At 32.9% G+C, this 18,949-nt stretch overlaps 1 protein-coding gene across 1 annotated transcript in view; it reads right to left on the reverse strand.

Annotated features, from left to right (window-relative positions):
- The window catches only part of LOC127736765 (hemicentin-1-like), a 55,915-nt gene that overhangs the window by 10,378 nt on the left and 26,588 nt on the right, over positions 1 to 18,949 (reverse strand). Inside the window, exons 18-22 of the mRNA XM_052247359.1 lie at positions 13,878 to 14,129; positions 13,137 to 13,400; positions 11,159 to 11,269; positions 7,234 to 7,384; positions 5,102 to 5,149 (exon numbers count right to left, since the gene is read on the reverse strand). Coding sequence (XP_052103319.1) covers positions 5,102 to 5,149; positions 7,234 to 7,384; positions 11,159 to 11,269; positions 13,137 to 13,400; positions 13,878 to 14,129 — 826 coding nt within the window. The remainder of the gene's footprint in view (positions 1 to 5,101; positions 5,150 to 7,233; positions 7,385 to 11,158; positions 11,270 to 13,136; positions 13,401 to 13,877; positions 14,130 to 18,949) is intronic.

Consider the following 18,949-nt stretch of genomic DNA (forward strand, 5'->3'; position numbering starts at 1 on the left):
GTGCCTAAACTAACTATCGACATTTTAAACACTTCTTAGATTGTGGTTTACCATCTAAGTCGTCTGTCTGGACTTCTATTCCCGAATATGACTGTTTGGTCGAGTGTGAATTCGCATTGCCTTTAGACGTGTCTCGTCATTTATACATCCAGTATTTATGTATTTAATCATGATGTTTCTTTTGTAAGTCTGCTATGATATTGTATGAAACGCCACAGCTGTCTTATGTGGAACTCTGATATTACGTTATGTTGTTTTATTATCAATTGATTATATTTTGTCTTTACATAATATGGTTTTGACATTACGTAATGATGTTTTGATATAACTCAATATGGAATAGTCATTACTTAATGATATTTCGATATTACACGATATGGTTTCGTATTGACTTGATATAGTTTTGTCATTACTTAATATGGTTTTGTCATTACTCGATGTGGTTTCACCATTATTTAATGTGGTTGTGTCATTAGGCAATGTGGTTTTAACATTACTTGATGTGTATGTGACTTAACGTAATGTAGTTGTTTCATTACATGATGTGGTTTTGTTATTTCGTAATGATGATTTGCCAATTCTTTATATGGCTTTAACATTACGTAATGATGTTTCAAAATTTAACGATTTTACACTACATGATGTGTTTGTTTCAGTATTTGATGTGGCCCTGTCATTCTTTGATGTGGTTATCACATTACTTGTTGAGGTAAAACCACGTGACCATTTTGGAAAAAAAAATATGTTCTATTTTTAAACCGATTTCCATATGTCGTTTGTTTGTTGTGCTTTGGATGAGTATTGCTATCCATTGAGTTAAAGTTCAAATTAAAGTTCGATTTGTTGTTCAGAGTTATTTGGTATGAAAAAGGGGAACGGCAGAGAAAAATAAGAAAAAAAGTACTAAAAAATTAACAGTATTTCGGACATAAGAGGGATATCCCCAAACCACTTGGTCCGGCCGTTTTTTTCCTTAGTTCTCAAATGGAAGCAGTATATAATAAATTCGTAAAAGATTCCGCCGAACCCTGAGTCTCGCCTGATATTGCTGCTGTCAGTGTAAAAGGGTAATGTTGACTGTACATTTATCGGAACATTTATTGGTAAAAAAAAGATGCTTTATCTTGATCTTGAAGAATAACTCCTATACAAGTTTTATAACAATTCATGGAGGTTTACAAATTTATCATGTCAAAACAGTTTAATTCGGTAATATTTAATGCCCAAAAAAAACCTTATATAAAAATAAGAAAATGTGGTATGATTGCCGATGAGACAACTCTCAACCACATACCAAATGACGTAGAAGTTAACAACTATATATGACTGTATGGTCTTCAACAATGAGCAAAACCCATACCACATAGTAAGCTATAAAAGGTCCCGAAATGAAAAATGTAAAAACAATTCAAACGAGAAACCTAACGATCTAAATGATGAAGACGCCGACGCCACTACCGAATACGGAATATAGGTTTGTTGTGTCTCACTGCCGCTACAGGCTCGACACAAATCAAAAGACTTGTACTTTATTGTCAACAAATGAGACACTTTAAATCAACTCACACTAAAGATACAGTGAAATGGGGGATCGGACTAAGCGACAAAGCATCAATTCTGTAAAATAAGAATACTCCGATTTTTTTTTAGCGTGTATGATCATCTGAACATATACGAATATCAATCTTTTATTTTATAAATTGCATTCTCTGATATACCTCGCACTAATTGAAAAAACAAACTTTTTTGGAATATCTGTTTCACAGGTGACGACGGATATGTTCCAGTTGTCGAAACCACAATCCCGTCATCTTTTCCTCGAATGTAAACTACCAAATAAAACCAAATCACTGGGTTTATACTTTCACGAATAACACGACGGATGCCACACGTTGAGCAGAATCTGCTTACCCTTCCGGAGCACCCGAGATTTATATTACCCAGTCATACCGATCTATTGAGTTAAGCCAATTGAAACTGTTTTTTACATTTTTTTCTTATGTTGTGCTGTTACACTACAGTCCGAGGTTAGTTTAGGGTTTAGCGTTCACATACATGTTAAACTCCACCACGTGCACTTTCTTTAAGTGCCTGCCCCAAGTAAGGAGCTTGTAGTTCAACGGTTGTCGTTGTTTCATGTGTGTCATATTTGTTTTTCGTAGATTGTTTAGTTATAAATTAGACCGTTAGTTTTCTCGTTTGAATTGTTTCACATTTTTACGTGGCGGCCTTTTGTAGCCGACTATACGGTGTGTTGAAGGCGGTACGGTTGCCTATGATTGTTTACATTCACTGCATTTAAACTCTGGTGGATAGTTGTCTCATTGACAATCACACCACATCTAACTTTATTTCAATTTCTATGTTGTGTTTTGTATACTGTAACATTGTTTATCTTTTGTACGCATACCCCTGAGCCCTCTTTGCGGAAGCCCGAGCAAAAGCCATTGATCCGCGATAGAAAATTTAAATACGAACTCATATTAGATAACTCGAATTTCAACTCAAAATCTTAATCTAAATGAGACTCAAATTCGAGTCTTACTCGAACTCTACCGTTAAATGTGACTCAAAATCGAAGTTCAACTCGAAACTCAATGCTAACTAGAACTTTAATTCTAATAATGGCTTGAATTCTAACTCGAAATCGAAGACTTACTCAAAGTTTAACTCGAACAGTAACCCGAACTTTAATTTGAACTCTAACTCGATGGATGGCCACACTCATCCAAGGCACATAAAACATGGAAATCTATTTAAAAATAGAACTAGTTTTTCCGAATTGGTCACGTGGTTTTACCTCATCAAGTAATGTAATAACCACATCAAAGAATGACAGGACCACATCAAATACTGAAACAAACACATCATGTAGTGTAAAATCGTCAAATTTTGAAACATCATTACGTAATGTTAAAGCCATATAAAGAATTGGCAAATCATCATTACGAAATAACAAAACCACATCATGTAATGAAACAACTACATTACGTTAAGTCACATACACATCAAGTAATGTTAAAACCACATTGCCTAATGACACAACCACATTAAATAATGGTGAAACCACATCGAGTAATGACAAAACCATATTAAGTAATGACAAAACTATATCAAGTCAATACGAAACCATATCGTGTAATATCGAAATATCATTATGTAATGACTATTCCATATTGAGTTATATCAAACCTCATTACGTAATGTCAAAACCATATTATGTAAAGACAAAATATCATCAAGTAATACTAAAACAACATAACGTAATATCAGAATTCCACATAAGACAGCTGTGGCGTTCCATAATATTGTTTTATGTCTTATCGTGTGTGGTTTGAATTATATTTCTTCATTTTCGAAATATATGTAAAAGTTAAAATTAATTTATCAGCTAGTTCATTTATATGATTTTTAGTTTAAAGCAACTTCATACACATGATTTATTTGTTTTTACACAGGTTTCTTTTTGGATGAAAAAACGACATTGTTAGTAAAATCAAATCATTACACCATTACAAATACATCTCTATATATTTATTCTTGTAATGGTTTGAAAATACATAAAAAAAAACACCTTAACAAAGTCAATCCCAATTTCATATTCTTTTTTTAGAAATTTACTTGTGATAAAATAAACGTCACAAACAAAACGTCACTTGCTGTTGCATTGAAACATTAGTGTGACGCACAGTTAATTGTCATATTGTGGTTTACTATCGTAAATTAATGGGAAGTGTCCGTTGTTATTCTTGGGTTTACATGTTGTTATGTACTATTATAAAATATTTTTTCTATTTACTTCTCTGTTCTGAGTGTTCTTGTGTTTATTTGGACTGTATTCCTGTCACGTAATGTTGTCATTTTAGCGGTATTCTTAACATTGCCATATCAGCGACAGGTTGGTTAGCCAAAACACCAGGTTCAACTCAACAGTTATACTTAAAATGTTTTGTTCCAAGTCAGGGATATAACAGTTGTAATCAAATAGTCCGTTTCTATGTATGTTGGAGTCTGTTTTATCGCAGTTCAGTGTTTCTATTGTTCCGTTGTTTTTCTCTCATGTCTGATGTGTTTCCCTTGGTTTTAGTTTGTGAACCGAATTAGTTTTGCTTAATCGATTCATGACAACTTACATCGGTATACTACCGTTGCCATTTTTGGACCAAAAATAAAATATCTTTATCTGACACATAGTTTAAAGTATACAGCTCATGTGATAGGTTCACTGTTTGAAACATGTCTGACTCTGAATATCCATACTGATAATTCTAAAATTATATCGACGATATCCATCATCATTGCATTGCTTATTTTTCAGTCAAAAAATGTTTCACCCATAGGAGACCGTGATCATTTTTGCGTGTCCTTACAGTTATTTATGTTTTGCCATTACCCAATTGATTAAAATGATATTTGCCAAAGAATAATTCACACATATGTTATCATTGCATTATATGTTTAAAACATATTCATTTCATCAAATACCTGAAATTAATACATATATACCATAGTTGTCTTATAAACAGAATTGGTTTATGAATGCGCTTCAAGAAATATTCTAAATAAGTCCATGAACTTTATATGAACAGTTCAAGAAATACAAATGGACAAACAATGGGCATGATCTAAATCACTGAAGAACAGTCCTTTAACGTAATAGTCCGTGGACAAACTGGATTTGTTGTTGAAAAAGTGAACTACAAACGGACAAGTACGTTCATGAACTATTGTATGATGAATAATTCATGAATAGAAAAAAGAATTTTATGAACCAATGAGGTCATGAAAACTTTATGTTCGTTGAAAAATCATCAGTCACTGGTTCATGAACATTCTTGTCCATTTGTATTTTATGTCTTTTTCATCAATAGTTCATGAATCTTCTATAAATTATTCTTGAATTCTGTTTACGTGTGCGATTCCAGGTTAAATTATTGTTAATGTACGTTGACCTTTAAATGTTTTTTTTTTTAAATTGGATATCTGTCTCATCGAAATAGCCCCGACACTAGAATAAAAATATCAATGAAAAATAATATGTAATTTAAAAACTTAAAATATGGCCTGAATCACAAGTCTTCCGACAGCAAATATAACTTACCTGTTCTTTTTGTGTTTCTTGGAATCTGTTGTTCTAGTTGGTTGTTCTCTGCAAAAAAATAAAATGAAAAAACGGTAGAATTTATCTGGTAAACATATTGTTTTGGCAACCAGTGTTGAATTAAAACATTACTAAATTCAATAATAACGATTTGGTTTGGTTGTTTCTCTAGAATCGTGATTAGAAACGGGAAATGATTTTCTAGTTTTTACAGTAATGTTAATTATATATACACTAGAACAGACCCGCGAAATCGCGGTCATTTAGAGCGAGGTTGAAAGTACTATGTTAATTGTTGTAGGATGAATTTTTGTAAAAGATTTTATGACTGGAGAATTTCAGGAAGGGCATCAAAAGTCATAGGTACTTGGGGACAGGACTTTTTTTTTTTATTTTAGCCCTCCCCCTTTTTCGAAAGTCTGTTATTTTTTGTTTTCTGATAATTTCAATTATTTTCGCGTTTTTCTGTACACTATGAACATTATATATACTATAAAATAAAGTGTATTTGCTATTTACTATCAAATCCAAGTTTACTATCCACGGCGGTCACTGATATATTATATAGAGACTCTCTATTATATTATATGTATTATCATAGTATACAGAAAAACGCGAAAATAATTGTCCTGTCCCCACGTACTTATGAAAATTATGTGTAATTTTAAAACAGTCCTATACGGAAATATTGTTTATGACTTAAAAGTCCCTCCGATGACGGAAATAAATTCCGGACGCCTTTATTTTCGTTTTTCTCCCAAAATAACCAAAACTGAATAATCATAAGCGAGGATGACAAATGCGACTATGCATGGTACCTATAGGACACAAAGGCATGATGATTAATTCATTGTGGAAGGAGGAGAAGCGACAACCAGTATGAGGTCTTCTCATTTAATAGTATAGATTCTATGTAGATTTAGAAACAATCCAATAAAATATATCGATCTCGAGAATAAAAGTCACCAATTCAACCCTGTAACATTATCTTCTGATAATAGTATTTTTTGTTTTTTTTATTTATGAACCTATCTGGAAGTAATCCTCGATTGCATTGAGATACATAGATCACTATTATTTTTTCGTATGAAGGAGATTGTAATCTGATTATAAACTAGCCGGGTTTTAATAGCATTCCATCCCATTTCACCCGGGGATAAATAAAAAGTAATATTAAACTACGCGCTGCAATATAAAATAACATATAAACATTTTGATCAGCTGAAAAAAAATGTATAATGTATTTTTTTCTATTAAAGAATTGAGCAAACAGATATTATTTTTCAATGCACTGTTTTTACTTGCGTATGATGTTCTGAATATATAGGAACACATATGTGACACCCTCCTGGCTATACTTTATTTTGACATTAGTTGAAAAACAATTGACAACGCCATGTTATAAAGGACAGGACCAAAAGAAACACTACAGTTTACATAACACAACATCAAATACTAAAAATAGAGCAACACAAACTCTATTAAAAACCTGGAGTGGTCTTAGGTGCTTCGAAAGGATAAGCAAATCATGCTCCCCACTTGAAATCCGTCGTGATACTCATCTAAGAACAATTGCGTTAATAAGTCTAATTATGTAGGTCAAATTCGGCAAAAAGAGGACGGGATTATGGTAACGACAATTAGAAAATATTCCATAACGGTCAGCCAATTCGTAATGGCGCACGAAAATATTTCGCCTGGGAAATCATGATTTATCTATTAGTTCTATATTTACTTTGAACTAGGTTTTACTAACCGCGAGTTGTAACCCATTCGTTTGATGTGTTTGAACTTTAAATTTTGCCATTTGCTTAGGGACTTTCCTTTTTGAATTTTCCTCGGAGTTCAGTATTTTTGTGATTTTACTTCTTTTTATAACAACAATTTTGTCGTAAACTGCTTTGTTGTAGTATTTTATAATTTAATGATTTGCATGGATTTAATAAGTTTAGTCCTTTCCAACTAATATTTCACTTTGTTTCTATATTGAGCTGTTACCATCCGTCGAATGTTACAGGTGAATTAAATGCTAACTAGCAATTTAACCGGGAAATATTCCATTATTCAAGTTGAAAAATTGCAGCTATATTCTTTAAAAAATGCAGTTATTTTAACATATTTGTTTTACTTACGTATCCTTCTTGAATGTTGGTATTTCTAATTTTCGTAGTGAAATAACCGATTCATCCGGTTCTTCATAGTACACAGGTATTTCAACTCTTTTAGGTTCTGGTTGTGGACTAATTCTTTCTTTCTTACCACCACATAAAGAAGCACATTTATCTGTAATTATTAATTGATGAACGTGGCTTATCTTTCAATGGGCACTAGCCACGAGATATGAAAAAAAATATATGATTTAGTTTGGTTCAATCATTTATATAAGTGGAAAAATGAAATAATAATTCGCTTGGTTCAATTTTGTCAAAACAAGCAAAGAAATATATCTGATGAAGTAATCACTTGCAAGAGAATAATTCGACCTCATTGAATCCGTATTTATGTGACCTTTAATTTAAATAGCTAAAGATTGGTTACGCTTGTAACAATCGTTGTCAGTCATTTATAGGAAAAGAATGTCAACATTAAAAGTGAAACAAAGGTGAACCATTTCTTTGACTGATTCGATCCACAAAAAAACCCTCATTCTTATACAGGTAAATAAAATAATAAACTTTTTATTTAAAAGTGGGGCGAAAGATGCAAGAGAGACAGTCAAACTCATGGGTCGAAAATAAACTGACAACGCCATGGCTTAAAGAAAGAAAAAGACAAACCGAAAAATATAAGTACATAAAACACAACATATAAAACTAAAGACTAAGCAACACGAACCCAACCAACAACTGGGGTTGATCTTAGGTGCTGCGGAAGGGTAAGCAGACCCTGCTCCACATGTGGCACCCGTCGTTTTGCTCATGTTATTACAAATGAACTACAAACACGGTTGATAGTCTAATTCGGTAGGTCACATTCGTAAAAAGTTAACGGGATTGTAGTTACGACATAAGGAACATATCCGATATCATCTGTGAAACGGATATGCTATAATGGTCAACCAACTCGTGATGGCGTCCGTAAAATTTACGAAGGGATGATTTCAACCTCACCATTTGGAAATATTGGTTTAATAGCTTCCTTGTGATCAGCAACACTCTATCAAGGAAATCATGATAGGAAATAAAAGCCCCGGAATATCGTATCATTTAGGAGATATATACTCCATATACAGGTGCTGCTGGAATGTTGCTACATAGAAATGGAAAGTTCACAATTGGGAAGCTGAAATCATCTCTTTTGACGTAAAGTTTTTTTTTTCAACCGACCCTCATGTTAATAATTTAGAAACTTTAGAAGTTTATTGGAGCACTTAGAAGACCCAGCAATATACCGTTGTTTGTAAGGACACTTATGTAGTTTAGGTATCGAATAAACTCATCATAGATACCAGGATTAAATTTTGTATTGACGCCAGACAATACAGTGATGGAAGATCCAGTTCTTCATATTTAGTTGAAATTCCAAAGAAAATAGAACAGACCAATGATTATCCAGGATTTCCCCTTTGGTAAGTGTCGTAAGGGTATATGTTGAGTTTCAAAGTGAATTGTCAATACCAAATTCATTTATCAAGCAGTTGATGTAATGAGATTTACACACAAAAACGATGTTATTTGGGGCTTTATCTGAGGGACAACAACATATTTGTCATGAGGTAGGACAAGTGTTTGCAACATTTGGGTCTTTAAGGATTGACTTAGCATGTGTATTGATAGACCCATTCAATTTCTGATTTGTATCAACGACCTCACATCCTTAATCCATTCGGAAAGAGTATCTACTTCTTCTTTCTTGCATTTAGCCCATTGCCTGGCATAATCTTCGACTGAATTCATCAGTATTTTGAAGTTGTGTTTCCAGTTGATGGATTCAGGCTTACGATATTTCGGACCTTTGTATAACACATTTCGCAGGAAAGTGTTATTAACTATGTTGAGGTCACTGGTAATAACGTGGCCAGCCAGATTATATGTGAATTGGAAACTAGCACAGGTGCAATCAGGAGGTTAAGATTTAAAGTCGTCAATATTGAGATCCTGCAAACCGTGTTTGACATTGAAAATTTTAGTTGCAATTGGTTTGGTATAGGTATACGAAATGATTGGTACAGACTTATCTTTAAAATAAGGAGGTATTTTCGATTGAACTAATTTATGATGAAGGATACTGCCAAAGTTGACGCCATCGAGACTTTTGTTGGCAAAGGAAAGTTTAAGAAAAGATCTTTTCTCTTTTTCATCTTTTCCAATGCGAACTGGTTTAAAAAGTCTGTGACTTGCAATATGCGAAATGATAGCTGTAAGTTTGTATTGGTTTGAATAAGGCTCTTTAACATTGGTTTCCAAACATAAACAGAGAATGAAGTTTTGAAAGGGGTAATGTATAAAGTTTCGTGCGAATGCGAATGTGATGAATACCTAACGGCGTTTGTATAAATGGCAGTAGGTCATTAATAGAGACATCATGCAGAGTAGGTGATGTAAAATGACGATGACCATGACTGCGTCTACGTTGAGGAGCAGAGTTGAAAATATTCATTACATTCACCGAGCTACAGGAAGGACTAGATAAAATACCTATATCATCAATTCTATCATTACAACCATATGGTGTCGCAGTTCTCAATTGTCAAAGCCAGTAGTTCTTTTTTTGTCTACGAAGAGGCATTGCAAGATGAGGATTGTTAGTCATGTGGTATATTTTTTCGATAATGCGAACTGTCATAGAAACGATGGAATGATCAGAATGATTAAAATGCAGGTAACGAATGTCGCTTGCATTGTTGTTGATGTCTGATCTATGGCCGCACATACGTTTGTTTAGTTTTTCTTTCGTTTCCCCGACGTATACCAATCTGCAAACGTTACACTCTAATCCGTAGACGACATTAGTAGATTAACAAATCAGATCATCGTAACTTCTGGTAAAATAAGACGTTCTAGTTAAATTGCTAGTGAATTGAGCATCTGTTATTAAAATTCCACAAGTTTTGCCGCCGTTGGCTTCACATTTCGAAATAAGACAGTGTTGTTTTAATTTAACATATAACATGAAATCAAACAGACCTAGAAAAATCCAATTGCACCTATTTATATCTATGTAGATATAGGAAGATGGTGTATGAGTGCCAATCCGACAACTCTCCATCCAAGTCACAATTTATAAAAGTAAACCATTATAGGTCAAGGTACGGTCTTCAACACGGAGCCTAGGCTCACAACGAACAGCAAGCTATAAAGGGCCTCAAAAATTACTATTGTAAAATCATTCAAACGGGAATGTGTATGTTTATATCGGGTTATATGACAATCGGCAGTCTCCGGTGGTCATCTCGAAAGTTAATTAGATGGCGTCTAGACTAAAATATACACAAAATTCTGATATATATTTTCTTGTACATGTAGTGTTAACTCACTGTTTCAGACTTATTGTAATTTGAATATACATTTTAGTATTTTATAAATCAAATATACAAATTCGAGTCAAATCAGTTAACACCAATCTGATAAAAATTTGAAAGGGTCTTGGAATAATATGTAGATAAGTATTGTCTACTTTTTACGAATTATGACCATGATTTGTTTTCAGTCGTTTTGTGTTGTTGGGTTACTGTCTCATTTAAAGATATTTTGAGAAAGAGCATCAACATAACACTTTTAAGATTTAAGAATGATTGACCTATTTGTTATTCATTTTGATGAAAGAAAATGGATAAGTTTTATGATATAAATGTCTCTGAATCGTCAAACTTTGGTCGTCTGTTTCGTTGAATTATTGATTAACTGATCCTAATTAACGCACAAAGGTAATTTTTATATAGAATGCAATGTCGATACCATGGAGACATATGAAGATGATATAGATTTTTGCTGAGGAAGCTCCAAATATTACATCGATATACATAGCGAGCACACTTATATCACATCACAATTAAGGCAGTGTTCTCATTTTGAACAAGTGCGATTGTCAATACTGTAACAGTAAAGTAATCCGTACCTTGACAATAGCAGCACACAATGCCTCCGACCACTAACAGTACCACAAAGACACATGCTAGGATGATTGCCACTACTTCACCATCCTCCAGTGTATTTGTAGGATCGGGAACTATAAAGGAGATACATCACAGTAAACCTTTAACATTAAATATACTGGAGAATTGATTGTCTTGGTGGTATTGAATCTGAAAATTGGTACCCACGAAAATGTATGAATCTACTTGATATTTAAAATGGTTATTCAATACTAATGTTTGATTACAATCAATAACTATCTTTTTGTTTTATCAATATAGGATAAGTGAGTTTATATTGTTTTTATTGGTACTTACATTGATTTTTTTTATGAAAAATTAAAACATTACTATAGATATATTGGTATGTGTGTACAGTTATGAGGACTCATCATCCAACATTATTGCGATACTGTTTACTTTAATATTTAGGGGTCGCTTAGATATTTTCCACATCACAAACTTTCAATTTAACGGAAGTGACCAAACATGTTTGCTAAATGTCGAAAGTTGTTACGGCAGACCACACTTGCACTGTTATAAATGCATTGCCATGGTAATGTGCTACAAGGCGATATTTTTAGATGTGGCCCAAATATTTTGGTCGCAGCGTCCGCCAATCTAAGGTATGCTGTTTATACGGAGACGTACAAGGTCATGCGTTTCTTAGACTGTGTATGACTTATTTCGAAATCTGTACTGATTGGGACTTCAGTCTGGGAGCTCTTTCTTAGATTTAATAGCCCTGAACTAGATTTTAGTTACTGTGCTGACTCGTATTTCGATGATTTGTGTCTTTTGTTTTGATATCATTTTCAGGGTTGTCTATAACCGACTATACGGTATGAGTTTGTATCATTTTTGAAGGTTGTACAGTTGCCTTCATCCACTGTATTTGAATAAATTAAATTTAAAAAAATGTGACTGGCTCAGTAACATTAGTAGAAGACCCAAATTTTAATATCTTAATAAAAAATTTACAAAATATAAGCAGGGAAAATAAGGATAAAGATCTGTGTCATTATGCTTTCGATGAATTTATATGATCAATTATAAAACTGTATGCACTGCTCAAATAGACCCCTACTCTTAAAACAAGACATGCAAACACAGTCACACCCATTAACTGTGCGTACTGCTGTGTGTTTGTTGATTCTTCATTGGCTAGATATATAGGGGGATGACACTGCAACTGTCGTAGTCGACTGTTTTGTATAAAATGTCTTAAATTTAATTCTTAAGACATATCTCTAAGCTAAATGCAATATTTTGAGAATAAAAACGTATATGTAATGTATGTAAACTTTTGTAAGTATCTTTAACTTTCAAAAGCCATAGAAACAGATGTCAATAATAAATAAATATACCAGCTTTGTCATATTAACCTTCTCAAAAGAAGAGTATAATTTCAAATATAATAATGTGTAAAAAAACACATGGAGTTGGTTTCACGAAAAACTTACTACTAAGATTAATCTTAGGTATTCTGAAATGTAAAATAACAAAAATACCGAACTCCAAGGAAACTTCAAAACGAAAAGTCCCCTTTCAAATGGAAAAATCAAAAGCTCAAACACATCAAACTGTCTGATTGCTGACTTGGTACAGCAATTTTCGTATGTAGAAAATGGTGGATTATACATGATGTTATAGCTGAAAGGTAAAATCACAAAAATTCTGAACTCCGAGGAAAATTCAAAACGGAAATTCCCTAATCAAACTATTTAAACAGAATTGTGCATAACTTAGGATCAATCTTAGTCAAATTTACTGTGGTATCACGGTATCATCGCTCTCCTTTGGACATATAACATTTTTTACGCCTTGCCTTCATTTGTTTGGTTTTAGCTTTCATGATGAAGGTAAAAATAAAAAGCGCACCGGACTCACCTTTGTTTTTTAGTGTAAAGTTCATGAATTAGTATGTAAAATGATGTCTTGTTTATAGAACAATAAGCTTACCGGTCGTCGTTACTAAAGGAATATTGAAGTTAATTTCAGGGGATATTCCTATAACGTTTGTAGCTTTACAGGTATACGTTCTAGCTGCATTAGTGACATCCATAGCAACAAATATCACCTTGCTGGTTTCTTGCATGGTATCACCGTTATTAAACCATTGCCATGCAGTAGCCGATGGGTTGGCACGTGTGTCACAGCTAAGACGGGCAATATTAACGCCAGTTTGTGTAATACTTATCTGTGTAACATTACTCACTGGTCTATCTGCCAATTATAAAAAATATTAGGTTAATGAAAATGTTCGAATGATCGATGTGAAAAATGAAGGGTAGTGTTAATACACATAACTTGCTCAACATAGGCAAAAAAATACTGACTATTTCCTCATATATAGATAAACTCATCATACCAGGATTAAATTTTGTATTTACGCCAGACGCGCGTTTCGTCTACAAAAGACTCATCAGTGACGCCCTAATCCAAAAAGGTCTTATAAAGTACGAAGTTGAAGAGCATTAAGGACCAAAATTCCTTAAAGTGTATCCAAATACAGCTAAGGTTATCTATTCCTGAGTTAGAAAAGCCTTAGTTTTTCAAAAATTTTAAAGTTTTGTAACCAGTTAATTTATAAATATGACCAAATCAATGACAATTCATGTCATCAGAATTAAACTCTACCAGCAGTGTACTGATGTAACAATTTCGATGATTCCATTGTCTAAATGAATAAATACAACTCACGTTGAACATCAACATCTTCATTTGCCTGCTGTCTCCCGAAAGTATTGAAAGCCTCACACAGAATTAAACCATCGTGTTCAATCCAATTGGCAATAGAAATGGCATAGACAGCTCCTTCACGTACAATCTTGTCATTTTGATACCATCGGTAGTTTGGGGCAGGATCACCATCAGCCTCACAAGTAAGGGTGAAACCTTGACCTTCTCGTACTACAATACCTGCTGGTACTATTCTAATGATTGATGGTGCAGCTGTAAAAAAAATATGTATTAAAAATTTCTGTTTCCAAAGTAATTATAGAAACATCAAGTTTCTCTGAAAACACAAATTTGAAGAAATGGGATAATGATATTTTATTAAGATATATAACCGGTTTTTCTTTTCTAAGAAAAGGGCAGCTAAAAACCATTCATACATTGATACATTCTTCCACAGTGCAAATAGAACGTAACAAATTATGTATATCCGGAGTGATTTTCCGGATATATCATGATCAGGATCGCTCAAAACTAAAAATAAATTGAATGCTGGGAATGTATAATATTCTGATGAGTCATATAATCAATTGACATCAAAACAAAATAGCCAAAAGAATTAGGCCAACTTTGCCCAAGGAATTCCATACAGAACTTTTTCAACGGAAATTTATGGTATAAATCATATAGTCATATAGTCATAGACTACTGGACTGACGTACTCTCTAGTGATGAAAAGCCAAGCGACAGCAATATCCGCCAACTGTTAGAAAAAAAATTATGAATTGGGTGCGTTTTTCCTGAATAAATATAACCGGAAGAAAAGTGACGTTAAGAACTTTTACAATATTTCAAAAAGTGCTTTATATAAATATAAATTTAACAATACCTTTAGATATTTGGATGATATATTTGCTCTCAATAATGACGACTTCAGTATGTATAGTAAAGAAATTTATCCTGTTGAACTTAATCTTAATAAAGCTAATACTAACAATGACCACTGTCCTTTCCTCGATCTTGATATCTATATCATTAACGGGAAGCTTAATACAAAAATTTATGATAAAAGAGATGATTTTTCATTTCCTATCGTTAATTATCCACTTTTAGATGGTGACGTTCCCTTGTCACCATCTTATGGTGTTTATATATCTCAACTTGTACGATTCGCTCGCGTATGTAACAACGTATTAGATTTTAGCGAGAGAAATTTATGTATTACTGAAAAATTATTACACCAGGGTTTTCGATTTCATAAACTAGTCAAAACATTTACTAAATTTTATCATCGGTATAAGGACATCATTCGTAAATATAACTCAACATGCAAACATCTTAAACGTTCGGGTATTTCACATCCAATCTTTTATGGTAATATTCTTTACAAAGCACAAAAATGTCAGTATTCACCTCAAAAGCTAACAAAACCTTTAAACAGACTTATTAAGAAGGGATATAGTTACGATACTGTTGTCAGGTCATTAAAGATTGCATATTTTGGCTTTAATATTGATTCACTTATAGGGTCTTTGCATCGGAATTAAATATACTTATTCTAAAACCAGTTGTTGGCATGACGCGGGTTATGTTCTTTTCATATATTTTATGATGATATAATACTAAACCCCTAACAGGAGGGATTGTGCCTGATATTCATATGATGAAGACATAATCTTTCAATCAGTTTAATCGAGGTCTGGAGCTGGCATGTCAGTAATTGCTAGTAGTCTGTTGTTATTTATGTATTATTGTCATTTTGTTTATTTTCTTTTGTTTCCTGTTCTGACATCGGACTCGGACTTCTCTTAAACTGAGTTTTACTGTGCGTACTGTTGTATGTTTGTTTTTCTACATTGGCTAGAGGTATAGGGGGAGGGTTGAGATCTAAAAAAACATGTTTAACCCCGCCGCATTTTTGCGCCTGTTCCAAGTCAGGAGCCTCTGGCCTTTGTTAGTCTTGTATCATTTTTAATTTTAGTTTCTTGTGTATAATTTGGAGTTTAGTATGACGTCCATTATCACTGAACTAGTATACATATTTGTTTAGGGGCCAGCTGAAGGACGCCTCCGGGTGCGGGAGTTTCTCGCTGCATTGAAGACCAATTGGTTGCCTTCGGCTGTTGTCTGCTCTATGGTCGGGTTGTTTTCTCTTTGACACATTCCCCATTTCCATTCCCAATTTTATTAATGAAATTGAACATTAATTTTCTTGTTTTAAATGTTTCTTTACTCTTTAATATAATGTTTCTTTATTTCAAATACCTAAATACATTAAAAATTTAAATAATTTACAACTTCATCTGGTCACGTGGTATAATATATGTATATTACACTGAACTACAAAAGAAGCAATTACCGCTATTTTAATAATAATCGATTAGTATTGCATACGATTGGACAATAATGGATATATTTTATCAGAACCTTTTGTAATGTTTTAAGATCATAAACTTTAAATTATTTTAATAATTGTAAAATGTTGCTTGGACAGTATTCCTCTACCTTTCAAGCTGTAAACTTGTGCGAATAAATTTGTATATATTGAATACGGTCTTGCGTTGAAAGCAGCTTTAGCGTTTACTATAGACGAACATACTTTAATGTTACCCGTATACAATTATGGGGTTATATATACCTTAACCTGAACGATAAAACATTGAAACCAGGAATCCAATTCTTTAAAATTCAATTACCTTCCCCTTTCACTATGAAAAGACCGAACTATGCTTCCATAGAACGTTACGCACGCTGTTCCTACAACCCATAGGAATTAAAACAGAATATTTGAAATTTCCCCCGCAAAACAAAATAACAAACATTTTAGCAAACACTAACCACTATAAAAACTAAATTCAGTATATGTTTTTAATTATGTTCTTATAGCTCTTGGTCATATGCTTATATTATCAGTATATTTGAGGAGTAATACAACAAAGCTATACCACGTGTGTCAGTTCTTTGTACTGTTTTGGCCGTTTTTTGACAGATTTTCTTTATGAGTAGATATTTGTCTAAAAAAGCTAAGATCACAATAAATCTACGAAATGTACAAATATTTGCCTCGTTGTTCGTTAGTTCAATACAAGATCTTCTCTATACAGTCATTTTGTCCAAATTAATATTTAATATACCTGATATTTCAATAAATAATTTATTAATTATTAAATACACGAAGAGTAAAAAATGCCTAGATTCTTATTTTTTTTATCTACATATTCGCTTCGTAAAGGAATAAAATGCTATGGCACATTACAAAACGGTAGTCATTTCGTCAAAAAATCTGAAAACGTCGAAAAATCTGAAAAACGCCTATTTACGACGTGACATGTGCTAAATTGGTTTCAATAAAATGTTTCTGATAATACAAACAAATCGTGTGATGTAATTTGAAAAAACGATAATAATGGTTGTCAAAGAAAGAATGATGCACGTTGCTTGTCTTTGAACATATTTTTGACGCAGATTGCATTTTGTTATTTTTATAAACCATTTCTTAGTTTAAAGGGATTCATTTACAAGAATGGTGCAATGATAAAGATAATATCTTGTTACATATACGTTATCTTTTTTCAGTTTTTACATCTGGAGCAGATAAGGTTGAATACTTCAGGGAGATGAAGCGACTTTAATTTTGTCCTTTTTAAATGATTCAAAGTGTTCAACAGTTCAACAAAAGAGAATCATCATATGTAAAGAGTGTTGAAGTGCTGTGAAAATGTTAGAAAATCTAAAAGCAGAATATATTTGTCCAAAAAAACTCGGATTCAAAGTCATACGAATGTAAGAATATATGCTATCAATATAATTTTCTTTATCTATAAACGAATATCAACCATATACAGTACTCTTAAAAACATCATTTTGATATTTGTATAATACATATACAAATAAGACGATATGTTATGAGTGCCAACAAGACAATTCCCCATCAAAGTCATAAAGTATTTAAGGTTAACAGTTATAGGTCAAAGTACGGCTTTCAACTCGCAGCCTTGATATTGCCTATTTTATATCGAAATGCTCATTACATATATATAAACTTAATTACTTACATGTGTGTTCGCCCTTATATCCGGTTATGTATTTCAATCATAGTATTCTCACTCTATTACCGGTTATCGGTAAGACAGATGCAGTGCTTAATATAGATTAGAATATGTTGTTTACGATGGTCAAATACACTGTTTTGCAATATGATTTGAAAAAGCAGATACAAAATCTGTCGTTTGCAACTGTAATAAAAAAAGCTTTAAATGGCAATCGGTAACACAGATTTTGTTTATGTCGTTGTGAACGCCGGTAATATGGTGTGGTATTGTATAGACGAATATGTCTTCCTTATTTATTAGTTGGTTTTAAATGACGGTCATTTTGTAAGGAACAGAGAGGTTTGACAACATAAGTCTTAGCGTGGACATACACATAAGGAAATACAAGTACTGACGCTTTTTTCTGAAGACGTTCAACTGAAAATCTACGAATACTAAATATCTCTTGACAATTCGAGACCCACTGCAAATAAGAGGAATATCAAATGTGAAAGATTAGTTCCTTAATTATACACCAGTCACATAAAGTACATGCTTAATACAAATTCAGACAGATGTCGATATCAGTTTCAAAGATAAATACCTGGATTAAAAAAAAATTAAAGAGATTATTTGAACTGTTAAAGCTATATTGTGTTGTACCTGTACGTCTGTGTGACCGATCACGAGAAACCTGTCGCAGTATCATATAGAGGCTTAATATTTATCTAAAATTTGCATGGATTTTCGAGAAAAAAAACCACACCAACATCTGAACATTTTCCAATAACCACTCATCTCACTGACCTGACAAATCATACTTTGTGTCCAAAAACCGACGGCTAATACAAACATCATTTAAAGTGAGTGGAGTGGAAGTGCGAGGACTGCGACGTGAACAAGTTGCATTTATCGGAGGAAGAACTCTCCCTGACTACAAAGGCACCAAATGTACTTTCTTGAATTGATATCAAAAATGTCAGCACACGTTGTTTGTGCAAATTGGCAAACAAAACAATTGAAATTACGAGCAACTTAATAAAAGAAAATGAAGCTATTTGCATT

The sequence above is a fragment of the Mytilus californianus genome, unplaced genomic scaffold, assembly GCF_021869535.1.
Source record: "Mytilus californianus isolate M0D057914Y unplaced genomic scaffold, xbMytCali1.0.p SCAF_1, whole genome shotgun sequence".
Taxonomy (NCBI): domain Eukaryota; kingdom Metazoa; phylum Mollusca; class Bivalvia; order Mytilida; family Mytilidae; genus Mytilus; species Mytilus californianus.